Below are 18,190 nucleotides of genomic sequence, written 5' to 3'. Positions count from 1 at the left end.
GTGGACTGAGGAGGCTTTACAGCTGAAAATAAACTGGTCGGTGCCCTCTGGTGGACAATCTATACATGGAGATTGTTTCTAAATGATCTTCAATACATCAGTTGTCTTTCATTGTCCAGCATACACAGGGACAGAGTGATTGGACAGTTGTTCGGGATGTTCTTTGGCTGGGGTTTATGAGTCTCTCAGTGATTAGCAGCCACAGCAGAATGTAGTCTTTTGGGGGAAATCAGCATTAAGCTTTCAGTATCAAGTATACACAGCTAGTTTTTAGACCTATTCTGATGGCATATACTGTATGTTCCGTACTGCAGCCTGTGTTGTGGAAATGAATGCAGCATTCCCCAAACTTCCCTCTGAGAATCTGCAGACATCTTAAAGGGATAGTTCAACATTTTGGCCCATTGCCATAATCCCTATAGTTTAAGGAGTAGGTTTGTCGGTGCAAGCTATTTTTAGAACGGTGGAGCAGAGCCGCATGTTGCTCAGAGCTACGTTACGGAGGCTAATGGGATTTCTTGGTTTCCCTCATCAAACACACAATCCAACAACTCCAAAATGCTCTCGTGGACAAGTTGTGACCTTCACATTCACCACGCTATGAGATAATAAGTTGTTTTTGAGGTAAATTCATGCAAAACCGCTGATGCAGTTTTTTGGCAAGCAGTCTCTGCATTTGCTTTGAAAACAACTCAGTCTCGTACCATTCCGTTATTATCAGCTCGCGTCTCTGCTCCGCCGTTCTAAAAACAGCTTGCACCAACAATTAAAGATAACAAACCCACTCCTAAGACTATAGGGATGGCAATGGGCCAATTTGCCAAAATGTTGAACTATCCCTTTAATGTGAATGAGTGAGTTTATGAGTTTGCTTCTCATAAAACACAATTACATTTATATTTATATTGAACTAGCCTATAACATTCACTGAAGGTTTTTCACCCTGATCCATGAGCTCGTTTCAGAGTTCAGCCACAAACTTTCTGAAGCATCTGTTGGGACAGAAGTGAAGAAAAGAGACACTCAAACCTGAAGTTTTTAATTAAATCTCCAAGTGTAAACAGTGCAACTTTTATTGATTTGTTTTTTAAAAGAAATCTCTATGACAGTGCGTGTTGCTGACATTGCTCTGCACACTCACAAAACGGATGACACAGTATGATGACACACACACAAACAGCCAGTTTGGATTAAACGGCGTCTAATGCAACAGTTGAAAAACAAGCATGTGTTTAACAGTCAGAAACAAAACAGGGGAAAAAAAAAAAACCTGACAGTGCAAAGAAATGTCTGCAAGCTCAGTGATGCTTTAATGACGACAGACGAAGCGTAGCCTCACTGCTGCGCGGTGTGGAAAAGTCTAATTAAAGCTGTAATCAGAAGATGGCGGCCCCCGCCCCGTCACGCTGTGAAGCAGCTCACTGAGGCGTCAGGAAGCGTTAGGTTCACTATGACATCAACACATTTAGTTACTTCACCTTGATCTTATGTTTACAGGTTTACATCGTCGGTCCAGCTCTGGTGCGTTCAGACTGTTTTTTTAGAAAGGACTGCTCCAGTGTTTTTTAGTGCGGTTGCCCACTTTAATAGAAAGATAGACAGTACTGTTTAGTGCTGACACGGTGAACAATTATAATCATGAACTGATTGTTGAAATCATTAAAAAAAAAAAAAAAAAAAATCAAGCAAATACACTAAATATTCGCTGGTGCCACTTTCTCAAATGTGCATAATTGCATCTTTTTACTTCCATATCCTTGCACATTAAAAGCTACACCATGGATCTTTTTTCTTTCAAGAGCAAAGTTATGATCTCTTTATGTGCAGTCAGTTTTTTTTATTTTTTAAAGTAAAATTATGAAGTTTCATGTTGGCCAGCTAACAGTCATATTCTTGCCTTTGTTGGCACACTGCTGAGTTTGTTGGCAGTTTTCTATCAGGGAAAGGAGGGTGAAACAATCAGAGGGACAAAGACACAAAACTTGGATCTAATCTACACCGGGTACCTTTAAACATCTTTGGGTTTTGGACTGCTGCTGATTTCAAAATGTGACCTCGGGCTCTAGGACAGAGTGGATTATTCAGGCTCTTGTGTTTTACACAATAACCAGTTGACAACATAATGAACAGACTTTAGTTGCAGCCTTGTTATCCTAGGACATGATTGCCAAGCGTATATTGTAGCAGCGTCCTATCTACCGGGCATAAGTTTCCATTCATTTGTGCATTACACTGCTCTACTCTGTGAGACTTCAGACTTTCTAAAAAAAAAATTGGCTACTCTGTACTCACTGTACAGTATTAGCACACAGCAGTGATGCAGCTTGGACAGAAACAGACTCAGACTGTGAGGATTCACTGCTTCTCGAACCCACACACATGACAGAACTGACAGCATTAAGGTGAGAACATCTCGAGTGAATGGACTTGAATGTGAAAACACCGACATCGCTCTTTAACCTCCGCGTTGACACTCACTCGTATCGTTGTATGGCTGTTGTGGAAGTAACTCTTATGTAACAAGCTTCTGCTACGCCCTCAACTGTGCGCAACTTTCTCCTAGACCGGAGTTGCGGTGGTGTCACGGAGACAGAGCACCGGTCAGACTTGAAAAGGCACGGACATGTGTCAGTTTGTAAGAGGAAAGTTTTTGCACAAAGACTGAAATCAAAATCTAAAATAATAACCCACAAGCTTCGCCTACAGTACGACGCCACCCTTGACCACAGCTGCAGAGTTCACTAATGTAATGCCTCTCTTTACCCCTGCACCCACTCCCCACAGCATCAATAGTATTTTAAATCTGAAGGAAAAGAAGAAAGTAAAAGAAAACATGGCTGGTACTTAAGTACTTCATCCAACTGGTGGAAGTGCTCATAATTCTTTTTTTTTTTTTTTTACTGTTATTTCATCCCTTTAAGTCTTATAAAAGAAAAAAATAAAGAAAAGAGTGAGACTCTTGGCCACTTTCTTCATCTGGGTCCCCAGAAGTGTGTGATGAGAGAGCAGCCGTGCTGTAAACAATGAACCACTGCTGATGTGAAGGAGCTCCTGATCACACGAGGGAGAAAATCCTGAGAACAACTGACTCGGTTCATTTCCCTTCTCTAATGGAAAATCAATGGAATCATTCATCTACACTTCTCTCTCTTTCTCCTGCACCCATATCTTTGTATATGCAAACTCTTTTCATCTAATAAGAAAATATTTGTGAAAGATTAAATGAAAATATACAATTATTAATACAATAGAATACAGAGCTATTATGTTAAAGGTGGTTAAAAAACTGGTTTGATTGTATCTCCCTTTACAATGCACTCATTTTCCTTGGTTTAAAGGCAAAAGAGGTAAAGTGTATAAGAAAAAGGCAGCCTGTTGTGTCGTCCAAAAGGCTGGTGCTTGAGGATTAGGCGATTGCTTTTGCTTCTGGTAAGAAAGCCTCCCAATACTTTATCAGCTGGAAGGAAGAAGACAGAGAAGACAGTGTGAGCTTCAGTAATCAGTGGGTCATAGTAAGGTTTTAAAGGAATAGTTCAGTTTTTTTTTTTTAAGTGGAGTTGTATGAGGTATAAATGGCTCCTAAGTATAATATCTGCAGTAGACAGCTCTCTGTCCAGCACTATGAGCTGATATGAGAGCAGAGATACAGGAGATAAACTGCTGTGAATGGACCCAAAATACCAGTGTATTTTTCTCTGCTAACAAGAAGTCCCATCTGAAAATAATAAACCAGTTTAAGTGTATTTACAGTGCATCAACTGGTCTGAAAAAAGCAGTTTATCTGGAACTGCATATTGTGCTATATCACTCTGCCTCTTCCACACACGCTGAGTCTGACTAAGAGTGATACAGCCGAAGTGAGTTGGTTAGTTCCAGATAAACAGCTTTTTTTCCAACCAGTTGATGACACTTCAAAAAAACTGAACTGAAAAAAACAAACAAACTGAAATTTGTACAGATCTGAATCACTATTCAATACACAGAAAATTTATGAACTTGAGCTTTTCCTCCTAAAACGATTCTTCTATTGGCTAAGGAAAGTTGTGGGATACTATGCCTCTGTAGTTTTTTTCCCCCCAGATGTCAACAGGAGAAAATTGGCTGGACTGACTATAAAGTTCAAGTTAAGTTAAAACAACACAACAACTGCACAGATTCTCACCTGTTGCTGAGATTGGAGCAGAGATTCCAAGTACTTGATTATTTGTCTTTTGAAATTTTTGGCCTTTTCTTTCTGCAAGAGAAAAATGTAGAAAGCATTTCTCAGTAAAGTTTCTCATTTTCAGTGCTCATCCGTGATCGCCAAGGGAACAGAAGAAGGACAAACATGGGTACCTCGAAGCGAACGACTTCCTTGCGCACGGTGGCTGAAACTCTTTCAAAGTCTCTCTCGTACTGCGTCACTTTGGCCTCCCACTGTTCAGGAGGAGCGGGACAAAGAGAACGTTTTTCAGTAAGAAACGTAAATAAATCGTAAAGTGATGTAGTTTTGTTTTGAATGAAACATTGTGTCTAAAGTAAAATAACCCCATTTATTTCATATTCATATTTGTTTAGAGGCACCACCTGTCTTTGATACTGGCTGTGATTACAGAACACATGAAGGCCTTTGAAGCGGCTCTTTGATTCCTCACACACACTGTCCTGTCCCTACTGGTGTACAGTCAAGAGCATATCAAACCCCAGCCCTTCAAAACACCCCGGCCTCCTCCGAGCCGCTCCCCCCGTGTTGATGTTGGCCTGTGCTCTACCTCGGCGATCTCCTCTTTGGCCAGCTGCAGCTTGTCCGGCTTGTTGGCCCACAGCAGCTTGGCCTCCGTCTCCCTCTTCTTCTGCAGCATGGCCTGAGCGTCCTGCCAACGCTGCCACGCCTTCATCCGGTGATCAAACGACCCCTGCAGGCCACAAAGCGACAGAGGATCATCCCGTGTTTACACTGTGGACGGTTCCAGCTCCTATTCAGAACTACTTTCAAAATAAAAGTCAAGACATTGCTGAACTGGAAGGGAAAGAATTGTCCTGCCCATATTCATTGGATTAGAGAGATGATGGGATAAGATTTTGAAAAAATGAAGTATACAGTACGTGGGTTGACGGATTAATATATGACAAACCCTTGGTGTGAGTCTATGTCTATTTAATTATTTATATCAATTCTATTATTCTATTGATTTGTATATTTGTTTGGAAACAAATGAAGAGGTGCCTTTATCTATATGCACTTATGTGTGAGTGTCTATTTACTGCCTGTTTAATATGTATATTTGGTTGTGTGGGTGATTGTATGTAGGTTTCCAATTTGCATAAGAAGCACTTAAAGGGACAACAAGGAGTTTGTAATTGGTTATAAAAGAGTCTCATATTAAAGGTAGAGTCTGGAGTTTTGTTCGTTGCAGTTTGTAAACAAAAGATTGAAACTGGGCCCCTCCTCTCGGGCTAAGCTGTGTCTACTTACTGCACTAGTCAACAGAGGCAGACCAAAGGCTCATGGGAAATGTAGTATGAAAACACTTCGCTTTCCAAAACTCCTCGTTGTCCCTTTAACCATTTATTATATGTTTTATATATCGATATTTTTGATATGGAAAAATTCTAAATAAAGTTGTAAAAAAAAAAAAAAGTCTAGACAATATTTGCCATCAATAAAGAGTGTCCTTGTTTTGTTGAATATAGTGCAGGGTTGTTTTACTAAGCTGTATATAAGATGGCCAATTTCAAATTTGTAGACACTTCCAAATACTTTGTACAGTAAAGTGAATCTATCTATTCCTCCATCCTCATCTTCTCTTTGCACTCCACTTTAATTCATAATGTCCTAACTGTAGCCTACTTTTTCCTTGCGAGGATTTTCCTCACAAGGATTAAAAACCACCACTTGCACTGAATTAAAACAGCAGACTTGACCTCACTGCTTAATGTAGTCAGCAGACAGATGGTAAGACTGTGAGTGTAGCACAAAAATTAAACTTAACTGCTCCCAAACTCTGCAAACATCATCTAGTCTTTCCATTCCACTCCTAGTCATCTCTGAAAACTGAAAGCACTCGAGCTACTTTGAAGTTGTGCGTGTTTCTTTTTGAGAAATCAGTGTGTGACCGAGCAGCACAGAGAGCTTAGATGTCATAAAAATGTTTCCGTACCCTCACGGCTCCGAGCAGGCGGATGAAATCGGCGATGAGTTCTGCGAAGCTGAAGGTGTCGTTGGCTGCCTGGTCCTGGTGGAGCTGCTCCATCTTGTCCTCCACCTCTGCCAGCTGGGACAGAGCGCGGGACAGAGCCGTGTTGTCCTCTGCACTGCCCAGCATGGCCGTGCTCTTCGCAAAGCTCGCCGTGTTCAATGACAGCTCTGAAATGAAATGTTACATCGACATGTTACATTTTCTTAGTTTTTTCACACTTTAAAGTGCAGGAGGCATTTTATTTGTTCTATACATATAACAAAATCACATGTCATCAATAATCTAAAGGAGCTAATGTAGCTATAATCTCAAACTTTTCACAGTGTCACTTTTAAAGCAGCATGTGCTTTCTGACATCAGGGCTTTTTAACACAGCACTGGCTGCTTGATGACGGAGCGTCTGTAACCAGGTGGAGATGTCTAACCTTTCCTGTGGACGACCAGGGATTCCACCAGAGCGTGCAGCTTCCTGAACTGCTGGTCTGCAGACTCCACCTCCTGCAGCTTCTCCTCGAACCACTGGAGCACAAACATCCTGTTAGTTCAACTCCGATACATGTTCAACATCACACCGTTACTCAGGCACAGGCATTTCAGTGTGTTTCTAAAGCACGGAGCTGTAGGCAGTGCTCATCAGTACAATACACTTTAAAGGGATATTTCAACATTTTGGCAAATTCGCCCTATAGTCTTAGGAGTAGGTTAATAATCTTTAATTGTCGGTGCAAGCTGTGTTTAGATCAGCGGTGCAGAGACGTGAGCTCTGTACAGCGTGCGGTATTTCAAACTCACAATCCAACAACTCCAAAAGGCTCTGGTGGACAAGTTGTGACCTGCACATTCACAACGCTATGAGATAATAATGGTACGTTACGAGACAGAGTTGTTTTTGAGGCAAACGTGTAACCAGAACTACATCCCAGACATGGCTGCTGGGCAGAGTGACTTCAAAAGTAGTTCAGAGTATTTGCTTCATGTGTCGTAATGTTACATAATTATAAATTATTATCTCATAGCGTGGTGAATGTGCAGGTCACAACTTGTCCACCACAGTGTTTTGGAGTAGTTGGATTATGTATTTGATGAGTTTGATGAGGGAAAGGCAAAGTATCATATGCCTCCGTAGCATTAGCTGAGCAGCTTGCGTCTCTGCCCCGCCGATCTAAAAACAGCTTGCGCCGACAATTAAAGGTAATGAACCTACTGCTATGACTATAGAGATTATGGCAATAGGCAAATTTGCCAAAAAAAATCATATGTAATTCATATTTTTATGCATTCATCCATTAGATGCCGATGAAAATTAGCTTGCTTCACTAACTCTGGCTCACTTTCAGTGTTTTATACTGTTGATTAGTGCTGCATTGTCCCTGTTAAAATAAATTACACATATGTCACTGTCAGTATATGCATATATCAGATCCAGTGGTTCAGTGCCTTCAGCTGTGAGACTGAAATGTTCAGCTTCTGTCTTGAACATGCAGATTTTCTCATTACATCGATGGTCTGCTACACATTAATCTGGAGAACAGGAACCATTGTGAGTGTGTGTGTGTGTGTGTTTACTCACCACATCTGACTCATTCATCTTGATGGTCATTTTACTGACAGCATCTGTTGCTTTGTTAATCATTTTCAGGAAGCCGGCACCGCTCAGAGCCTGGGTGCTCACCGCTCTGGGCAACTGAAGACACACACACACACACACTGAATTTATAACATACACTTTTTCATCAGCAGTTTATTGTGTGCCAGGAAGTGTCCTGGTCTTACAGAGCACAGACCTCCACTGTGACTCAGGCTAAAAACTGAATGTTTATCTTTTATAAAAGCACAAAGCCCTGAAGCTCCTCAAATTCAATTTCAGCTTACGTCTTCTCGCTCCAGAAACTCTCTGACGTCGGGATCTTGGAGAAGCGATGGGTGAGTCACCACCCTCTGGAGATACCTGTGGGAAGACAGGGAAAAAGGGAACTCATTTTCCTGCTTGTACGACCAACATGATGAAACCCCCAGAGGATCTACTTTCTCTCACCTCTCCAAAGCGCCTCTTCTTCTCTCCACAAAGTCTGCCGAGGAGGAGTCTTCTTTTCCTACCTTCACCTTCGTCATACCTGTACGAGACAATATCTACTTTCACAGCTGGCACAGTAGATTTACTCTCATGGCTTAAGAGAGAGAGAGAGAGAGAGAGAGAGAGAGAGAGAGAGGACAGGAAATGTTTACCCAGGATGCTTTTCTCTGGCGGCGGAGGCACGATGAATCCGTTTGGTCCATGTTTTTCATTAAGTTTCTCATAGAGGCCCAGGAAGTCGCTGAAGCGTCGCCTCACTGTGAGCGTCTTGTTGCGGAACATGGGCAGTGTGGTCTGGAAGAGACAGTTCACCTCACTCTTACTCCATGTCTCTGTATTATTGGATTTTGCTACAGTCTGACAGACATCACATGTTATCACATTAATACATTAACACATCCCCCGTCCCATTCATGCTTTGGAGAAGATGTTCTTTTCCACAGTTGTACCTTATCAACCAGTTAGTTTCTATGATTATTCCTCTCTGGTTTAAAGATGTGCAGTTGTCTCTGACTTATCTATGAAATCATCTCTTACATGCTTTAGAAATGATGACAAATTTATCATAGAACAACGCAAAAACATGTTGTTATTGTTTTTAAACCACACCCACTACAGCTTTGTGCTGGTCAGGTCCAATACTGGAAACACTATCAACTCAAAGTCTCTAGTTTTCTCTCCAGGCACTTCTTTGGAAAAGAAATCCTTGGTGGGGTCTGAAAAGACAACTCAAGCTTTTCCAGGACATTTGACTTTTTTTTCTCTAATTTTCAATGTGTTTTCCAGGTTTTCCAGGACGCGTGGGAACGCTGCTCTGGCTTTGGTGAGTATCTGCTCTAAACCTCTGATGTATTGTCTCACTGCGTCTGCATGCTGCTGTGCCTGTACTTGCTGTTACTTGCTGGTGCGTTCACACTGACAGGTATGGAGACATGCAGTGCACTAGATGTACCTGAACAGTGTACTCAATCAATAGAAAGTCAGAAATGACTGTATGACTTAATAGCAACATCGTGCAAGGGATTTGGAGACATTTGGATTGAAGACAAGTTGTCTTTTAAAACACATGGAGCAAGAACATTTAAAGAAGCTGAAGCCTTTATTGGAGTTCTTCTATAGAAGTCAATATTACCACAGTACTGTAGAAGCAGCTACATTTTATCAGTTTAAGAATATGGAAATGTCATTTACATGCTTCTCCCTCTGTACACAGTGTTATTGTTTTATGTCAGAGTGGAGGCTGGACTTCCTTGATTCTGAGAACAGAGCAACACTGTTTACTGGGCCTTGCTTAACCAACTACCTGTTTACTTTACTGACTTTTAGGTCATTCAGTTATTCCACTCGTGCTCACAATTCCTTGGCTCTTATTATCCCAGTTGTTCAGACTAAAGGCAGGAAAAACTGTTGAGTATTTTGCTCCTTTGAAATGGAATAATCTTCTGTCACAGCTTCAGTTGGATGCCTTGATCCCCTTTAATTATTTTACACATATTCTCATTGACTTCATGCATTGTAAATGAGCATGTACTTTTTGATTTTTTTTCTTCTTTTTTCCTGTATTATTGTTTCTTTATTTTACATTTTGCATGTACATTAATTTTATATGTATTGACTGAATTTTATTACTTCAGTTTTTGAAACCCAGGGCAGCATTGCAAATGAGGGAAACCTCAATGATTTGGGGCTTGAAATGAAATTAGAAAAGAGAGTTTTCTCTCAGTTATACATGTCTTCTGTGTTCTGTGCTATATCCTTTTTTTTCTCTTGTGTCCAATATAAATTTCTCCCAAGGCAGACAATAAAAGTAACTAAACTAAACTAATTGGCTGTCCCTGAATAAATAAAGGTGAATTAACACATTTTCAGTCTTGTGAAGATGGCTGCAGATGAACTCCGACTGATCACTGGTGCAAAGCAGCTGGCAGGTATTTTGGCGCGTGATGGTTGCAGCTACATGTTCATTTCCAGTGAGTGCATGATGACAGTGTTTCATTTGGGACAACAGCAACCCGTTGGAATTCATGCACCATGCCAGTCAGTGTATTGTGCACACTAAGCTGAGTATCTGATGTGATGGGCAGCATATGTTAGTGTGTGTGTTTCTCTTAACAATATGCTGACCACTATTTCCTCTCTTTTCTCTCCGACCACAAATCTGGTGAGTAACTCTGCTAAACTTCCTCTCAACAGTTTCACATCAAGTGAAATGGTGCCACTCTGAGAGTTCGTACCTGTGTGGTTACTTTGTAGGCCATGTAGGCGTTCATGCCATCCCCTGGAGGAAACAAAAACAACACAACATATGGTATGAGTCAAGACAAGCTGCGTATATGTCTCACTTCATTCATGGTCCCATCCTCTTGGTGCTTTTGTCATTTTCACAATTTTGAAATAGTAAAATTAAGGATTTAAGCTCCTCTGACGTTTATGATGCACAAAACAATATGTATATCAATGAAATGAATGATGAACAGTTATAGGTTTAAAAGAAAAAGCCTCACCTATTTTTTCAGGATCTTTGACAGAGACATATATGTCAAATTTGTCTTCCTGCTCCTCTTCCTCCTCCTCTTCCAACTGAAACAAAAACATTTGAACAGAAAATGAACATTTCCAGTAGAAATAGCAGCAGAATTTGGATTTTTTTTCTTTCTAAAACCGTTTCTTGAAAAATATGAGATGAAACTCCCTAATTTTTTCGATTTCAGTAAAATCTCAGAATGCCAGTTTCCAGTCTTTAGTTAGTGCCGGTGGTTCTGTGGGATCAGGTATCTATCATGTACCTCCTCGAGGGCAGCAGGCTGGGACTTGACCAGGCTGGCAGCGGCAGACAGGGAGGGGGCGGACGCAGACGGTTTGGCAGCCGCCTCCTTCTTCCTCTCGTTGTGTGGACTGTCGAGAGAGAGCTCCACTGTGGCTTCTGCTGGAGACAGGACAGTTCAAAAAAGATGCTGATTAGAAAGATACAATACTTGAATTCACACATGTAAACAACACAACGATTCAACTTATTTTTTCTAATAAATTCTGGTTGCATTCATTGTGCGGGATTATACAGTAGATTATAATGCAGCTGTGTATTGATTATTGTACTGTATGGTGCAGGCAGCGTGTTATGGTGTAGTGACAGTATTCAGCCTCTAGGTGTTTTTTCCTGTTCTGTCGCATTATAAACTGGATATTCTGGGGATTTTTAGGGTGGGGCAGTTGCACCATTTGATTTGCCCAACTTACCTTAAGAATGTTTTTTCTTTTTTTTAATTGTCACAAAAACAATAATCAGAACAGACAGAAATCTTGAGCGTGTACCGGTAAGTGAATACTGTAGAGCCACAGGTTTCTGCATTTACAGCTGCAAACCTCTTGAGAGTATCAGGCCTTTAAACTAGTGCAGTATGTTTAGGGTTGTTGTCCTGCTGCCTGGTTGTATTGGTGCCATGTTCTTCCCATTTTATTTGTTTAGGATACAACAGGATACAAGAATTTATTTATAACCAACCCTGATCTATACGTCTCCACAGCTGGAGAGCTACTTGATCTTCATCTAAGCTGCTGCAGACTTCAGAACAGATGTCACATAATTTCACATGTAAACAGGTGATCCTGCACCAGCTGAATATCTGGAACCAAATCTTGTTACTTTCATATGAAAATGAACAAGGAGAGGGAATATTTTTGCACGTCTTTATGCCAATAAAAGTACTGGAAAAAGAAAAAAACTAAAAAATGTTTCATAGATGAACCTAATAAAATATTCCCTAATCAAGGCAAAAATCTAGTAGAATCAGCACCGTTTCTTTCCCTGTTCTGTTTTTTTGCATTCAAATTTCCTGTTTGATTTCAAAGGTGCATACCTCTAGAACAAATCACAAACTGAAAGCAGATTGACCTCGCATTTTTGACCAAGGCCAGTGCAGAAAACTGCTGCGCACATTTCTGGCTTTCAGTGTGCACAGACGGATTCATGAACACGCCCACTGGGCACAGACCCAGGGGCCTGTAGGGCCTGAAGGGCCACAGCACTGTGAAACGGAGGTATCAATATTTTCTGTTCACAAATCAAGAGGCACAAAACAACAAACTGACCACACGCAGATGTAAGAAGATCACAAATAGACAACACTCCTATAACAGGAAACTAAATGTTGTCACTAAAAATGAACAGATCAATAAATGGATTGAAAACACCTATAAAGAGAGGCCAAATATCCAGAATGTGTTGAATGAAGAGACAAAGAGAATCTAAAAACACAAAGTGACTGCACTAAGGCTGCAACTAACCATTCTTTTCATTATCGATGAATCTGTCGATTATTTAAAGTTAACGATCCATTAGTTGTTTGGTCAATGAAATGTTAAAATATGTTGAAAAATATCAATCAGTGTTTCCCAAACCACAAGATGACGTCCTCAAATGTCTTGTTTCGTCCACAAACCAAAGAGAGACTCAGATTATTGTCATAAAGGAACAAAGAAACCAGAAATATTCACATTTAAGAAGCTGAAATCAGAGAATTTGGACTTTTTTTTCTTTTAAAAAAACTACTCAAACCAATTATTCGATTATCAAAATGGTTGACGATTAATTTAATAATGGATTATTGTGCGATTAATCGATGAATTGTTGCAGCTCCAGACTGCTCAGAGATACAAAACTACTACAGTCAATAAAGCCTATGTATGGGTACTGGGAGGACTTTTACATGTCTGTACCCAGGGAGCCATTAAGTCTTAATCTGTAACTAATATGTGAGTCTTATTGTAACAGCTCTCACATGATGTGAACGCTCTCTTTGCCACTAATCCTCCCTGTGTGACACTAAAGCCTCATAATGGAACCAAAGAATAGAAACAGTGGACCAACCGGCAAAGATGTCCGTCTCCTCTTCAGAGTGGACTCCATTGGTCTTGGAGTTTACAGTGCTGGCGCTGCTGATGCTGGGCGCCGTGGCGACAGCTTCTTCGCTGAAGATGTCAGCAGGTTCTGCGGGATTACTCTCCAGAGGCCCGGCTATGTTGACAGCATCAAAAGCAGCAGCAACAGGAGCAGCAGCTTTGGTTGTGGCGGGTTTGTCCTTCTGCTCTTTACTGATGGATTTCTTTGCGGTGGCGCCCAGAGGCTCACCGAACAGATCCTCGTCCGCTTCACCGAAGAGGCTTTTCTGCGGCTGCTTGACAGATTTAGTCTGCAGCGGTTCTGAAAACAAGTCGTTCCCATCGTCCCCGAACAGGTCGACCGTCGCGCTGCTGGGTTTTTTGGCGTCGGCGACGGGGGGCGGAGCGTCGGCGAGAAGGTCGACCAGAGGGTCGGCCAGAGGGTCGGTCAGAAGGTCGGCCAGAAGGTCGGCGCTCAGCGGCTGCGCGTTATCGGCCGATGCGTCGCCGCCGAGGTCGATGACTGGAGCGCTGGAGGCTTCCTCAGCTTCCTGTTTCTCCTCAGCAGGTGGATCTGTGACAGCGCCCGCCACTTCACTTTTACTCACTGCCGCTTCAGCAGTCACATCTGCTGCCACCACTTCCTCTTGCGGCGCCTCGGTTTCACTTCCCAGTATGTCGACGAAGTCATCCGAGGGCTCGTTCAGGGAGATCTCGGCCGTGTCGTCTGCCAGGGCCGCGGCCGCGTCGGCGACGGCCTCTGTGACGTTGTTGGTCAGGTCGACGAAGTCATCCGAGTGTTCGCTGACGACTTCGCTGGCCGGTTTGCTTTCTGTTTGGCTGCTGACGGGCTCGATCAGGAGATCGCTCATGATGTCAGAGGGAGGCGTCAGTAAGTCCTCACTGGATTGACTGGCAGATGGCAACGTGGAGTCCATTTCAGACAGTGACGGCTCAGTCTGGAGAGACAAGGACAAGAGGAAAGGGCTTAGAATAATTAAACAGGGCTGTCACAGTCATGACATTTTAGTTGACGGTTATTTGCCATACAAATAACTGTGATATATAACAATTTAATTGCCTTTTTCTGATCATTTTATGTGACTATAAGCTTAAACATTGTTTAATAATACCTGTACACAAAGAGAGCCATTTATTGGCATTAAACATTGGAACGTATAAATAAAAATTACATTTCTGTTTGCCTTAAAAGCTATGCAGCTAAATCCATGATGCTCATGTCAATAGATGTTCATTGAAATGTGGTCATTGAATATTAGCTCCTCAAGATGAACAGCTAGTGGCTCCACTCCACACACAGGGGTGTAACATGATGATGTCATTAATAGAGGACCAGTCAAACCTCAAATGATGGAAATCTGACATTTCAGTTAGTTTCATCCAGCTGTGTTTATACAGATGAATGGAAACCATTGAACCATTATGCAAAATGATCAAATGATCGCGATCAGGTGATTATGTAATTATTGTGACAGGCCAAGCTGCAAATGCGACTAATGATGATCTGGCAATTATTGTTTTGATTAATTACCTAGAACACGAAATGTTCCTTAAAAGGGATAGTTCAGCTTTTTTTTAAGTAGGGTTGTATGAGCTACAGCTGCATCTAGTGTACTAAATGGGCATTCTTGATGTTGCATTCACGTGAAATTGGGCAGACGTCAGACAGACAACAGACGCTGCATGTAACAGGATAAACAAGCCTCTATGTAAACAAGTGGTCCGCCAGCACGAGGCAAAACAATACAGGCGTGACAATATGTTGTCATGGTGATGTCGTATTGTTTACCTGACCCACGTTTTACCGTCTTTCTCTCGTCGAGTAAAATTACATCCGGTTGGTTTGCCGACGGCCGTCTGCCTGACTGCACCTGAATGCAACACCAGTGCCTCCGGCCTTCCTCACACTACACAGTGGTGACAGTTTTAACAGGCGCTACCTGGAAAACTTTCTCCCCGAGCCGACTGCTCAGCTGAGTTTCCGTGGTTACCTACGGTCACGCTGCCACTGAACGTAAAAAAATGGCGATGCAACATGGCAGCCTCGGTTCGGTGCGTCGCCCACTTTGTAACGACTTGTAACAACTCATTGTAAGGTACGAGAAAGCTTTGGGTGTGATTCGACTTCAGTGAAATACGTATTTATGAAAGCAATATTTGATTTTTGCTAATAAAAAGCCAAATAAGTTACACACTGGGGCTTTATAAAAAAGTTGAACTATCCCTTTAAACTGATGTAATGCCTTCAATCAACCAAAATGTGTTAATGTTAATGATCATTTACTTCCTAACCACAGTCTAACCTCAATACAGCAGAAGGATCTTCTCATATCATAAAGGTCAACTACATCATATTGTCCATAAACCTTTACTACTCTGTCCTTGCAGCATAAACCAAGTCTCTACTATCTGTAACTACTGACACACAACACATCAACTACAATACTGCCAAAAATCTAACTGATCATAATCACATCATGACTGAAAGAATGTACCATGGCTCTCTGGTGGGTGCTGAGAGTTTCTCATGGATTTTACAGGCAACAAACTGGGCAAGTATTGTGAGCAACAGTAGATCCTGGAAGTAGTGAATGTGGCCGCCTGTTTAATGTCACTCTAGATTTACGAGTGCACTGCCTGGTGTCAGCTTTTTTCCCCTTTTACTCATTTATATGGTAATGTCAAACTTGATCCAGAGCCAAGCCTCCGCATGACACTTTAGGAAGCTAAAAAAAAGAAAAGAAAAGGATAAAACATTTTACAGTCACTCCAGGCTACTGGGAGCAACTTGCAGCAAAAATATAACAAACCTATACTAAGTAGATTGTAACTGAAAAAGGTAATGTATTGCTTGCGTGTTTCAGAATAGTTTCATCAGATAAATGCTCCAAGAAGTAATCTAATGCCTTCATACAGGTCAGCATGTTCTGGTTGTCATGTTTAACAAACCGCAAAGATTTTATCACAGGTTTTGGGTGCATTTGTCATAATGATGTTGAGCAACACTGAGTAAACAGATTGTTAACACAGAGCATGTGCAGGAGAAAATACAGGGTTTAAAGATCTGACCAGTTGAACCCATCAAAAAAAACCAGTGCCTGCTCCACTTTCCAACATTCCTTCAACAGGCTCTGTTAAATGCAACATCCACAACTGCTGACTATGGTTTTCCACACAGCAGTTGAGTCCAGCTCTCAAAAAAAAAAAAAAAAAAAAAAAAATCAAAGACAGCAACTTTCCAATCTGTCCTCTGAACTTTGACTGTAGGAAAACATCCGGGTTCTGCCCATGTGACCACAGCTGACTCACATGACAGGGGGGCTGCCTGAGCCAGTTTTAATCCTCATTCAGAAAAGAGGTTGAATTCGAACCACAATTAAAGATGAAATGAAATCACATGTTGGATTTCACACTTAAACCACAAAGAGCTAATTTCCTGCAGATTAGACAGCTTTACCTGCTGTATGCACAAGATATTTGTGCACATGCTACAGATTTTTAGAAAAAGTCAAAATACATTGTGCAAAGACAGCATCTACATACTATTAATTACACAATATCACAGAGCAGGGCTGCAGTCAGATAAGCAGGCCTATATTTTTTTTTAAATCAATTGATCTGCCAGCTGTTTTCACTGTTACATGGTAACATGGTAAAATGGTGAAAAACACACATCACACCATCCTGGAGTGCAAGACCACAATCTAAATCCATGTAAAACCAAGAGGAACAACTAATTGAAACAGCAAATGTTTTACAGCTCTATTAGTCCATCCATTATGCCCAGGGACAAGCTGGCAGAGCTGAGGGTGATGTCTTCTAATACTGGAGCAATAGTCTAAATAGCCCTGTTTACAATCATGTGTGATGAAAACAACAGCAACAAAAAACACAAGGTTTAGTTTACTATTATATATGGAAAAGAAAAGCATCCAATCCTGATATTTGAGAAGACAGGCAGCTTTAGACAAGACCAGCACGATTAGCCTACTCTCCAACTTGTTTTTCTGTCAACCCTCTGAGAGAGTAAAAGAGACTGATCACATTCACTTTTAGCTAAAATGACTGAAGCATCGAAACAGTTAATCGATTATTTAAAAAACAAAAAACAAAAACTGATCTGTGAATCAACTAATGCACAAATGGTTTCAGCTCCAGTGTGTTTCATCATCGAGCAGATCAAATCACAGTCCCACAGTTAGTTCACAGTAAAAACCACACACAAACACGTCAGATCTGGACTAAAACCTCCACACAGCTCTGACAGTTGACGCTGCAGCGAGCACTAAAAGTGTACCATCATCCCACATGACAGTTGTGTAGGTTAACATTATATATTAAGTCTATTCTATGAGGTAAAAAGGGCAGAGTGTTGGTGAAATACCTCCCACAACTAAAGGCAAACTTGCTCAAAGTGGCTCATTAGCTTCCTCCGCTGACGTTAGCTAACTGCCCGGGCTGTTTGGTGGAAGTTAGCCGCACGGAGGCTAAGGTTAGCCGCCGTCAGACCAGCGTTGGGACCAGGACTTACCGCGCTCATGAACAGCTCTTCCCCGTCGTCTTCATCACTGTCTCGGCCACCGACGTCCACGGTGTCCAGCACGTCTTGGTCCTCGGAGTCGGGGAACGGAGGAGGACTGCGCTCCGAGCTGGACGCCATCTTCAATCTTAAAAACAAAAAAAAACAAAAAACAAAAAAAAACGGGAAGGTAACGTCAACCGCACACGGACACACGCAGACGGCCGGGCGGTACGGAGCTGAGGCCGGAAGCGCGGCTGGCTGCTGCTGCTGCTACACACCGAAGTAGTAGTTTACCTCCAGACGGAGCGAGTAAACAGGAGGACAGGCTGCAGACCCGAGGCTCGGTACGTGCAGAGCGGAGCCGCCGCTGTCTCTTTACTTCCTGGTCCTCCTCCTCCTCCGCCTCCTCCTCCCTCTTGTCAGGTTAGCTTCAGTCGGCGCTAGCTAGCCGGGCGGGCAAGTCACTCAGTCAGTCATGGGACAAATGCAGCGGTGCCAGCGGTAAATGAGCGAAGG

At 42.0% G+C, this 18,190-nt stretch overlaps 2 protein-coding genes across 3 annotated transcripts in view; both read right to left on the bottom strand.

The window, feature by feature from the left end:
* crabp1a (cellular retinoic acid binding protein 1a) overlaps positions 1-18,190 on the bottom strand; it is a gene marked incomplete at its 3' end in the record, with an annotated part of 415,466 nt that overhangs the window by 61,754 nt on the left and 335,522 nt on the right. The window lies entirely within an intron of this gene.
* On the bottom strand, positions 1,024-18,124 carry snx1a (sorting nexin 1a). Of its 2 annotated transcripts, XM_083974144.1 has the most exons (16): positions 17,969-18,122; positions 17,684-17,819; positions 13,121-14,090; positions 11,040-11,179; positions 10,758-10,833; positions 10,488-10,531; positions 8,406-8,547; positions 8,215-8,293; positions 8,052-8,127; positions 7,750-7,863; positions 6,605-6,698; positions 6,141-6,346; positions 4,752-4,895; positions 4,336-4,416; positions 4,163-4,234; positions 1,024-3,457 (listed from the first exon to the last, which is right to left on the bottom strand). In XM_083974144.1, the coding sequence occupies exons 2-16, from the start codon at positions 17,810-17,812 to the stop codon at positions 3,407-3,409; spliced, it is 2,418 nt and encodes an 805-aa protein (XP_083830270.1). In that variant the 5' UTR covers positions 17,813-17,819; positions 17,969-18,122; the 3' UTR covers positions 1,024-3,406. The 2 variants fall into 2 exon arrangements, with proteins under 2 accessions (XP_083830270.1, XP_083830271.1); XM_083974145.1 differs by having other exon boundaries at positions 11,040-11,176; positions 17,684-18,124.

The sequence above is a fragment of the Trachurus trachurus genome (genome assembly GCF_905171665.1).
Source record: "Trachurus trachurus genome assembly, chromosome: 6".
Lineage (NCBI taxonomy): Eukaryota > Metazoa > Chordata > Actinopteri > Carangiformes > Carangidae > Trachurus > Trachurus trachurus.
This window is presented reverse-complemented; position numbering and strand designations above follow the sequence as displayed.

Coding starts and splice junctions, on each gene's coding strand:
- snx1a (XM_083974144.1), bottom strand. CDS start 17,812: ATGGCGTCCAGCTCGGAGCGCAGTCCTCCTCCGTTCCCCGACTCCGAG. Junction 11,180..13,120: donor GGAGACGGACATCTTTGCCG/GTTGGTCCACTG, acceptor TCCTGTCTCCAG/CAGAAGCCACAGTGGAGCTC. Junction 3,458..4,162: donor TGCTCCAATCTCAGCAACAG/GTGAGAATCTGT, acceptor TCTTCCTTCCAG/CTGATAAAGTATTGGGAGGC.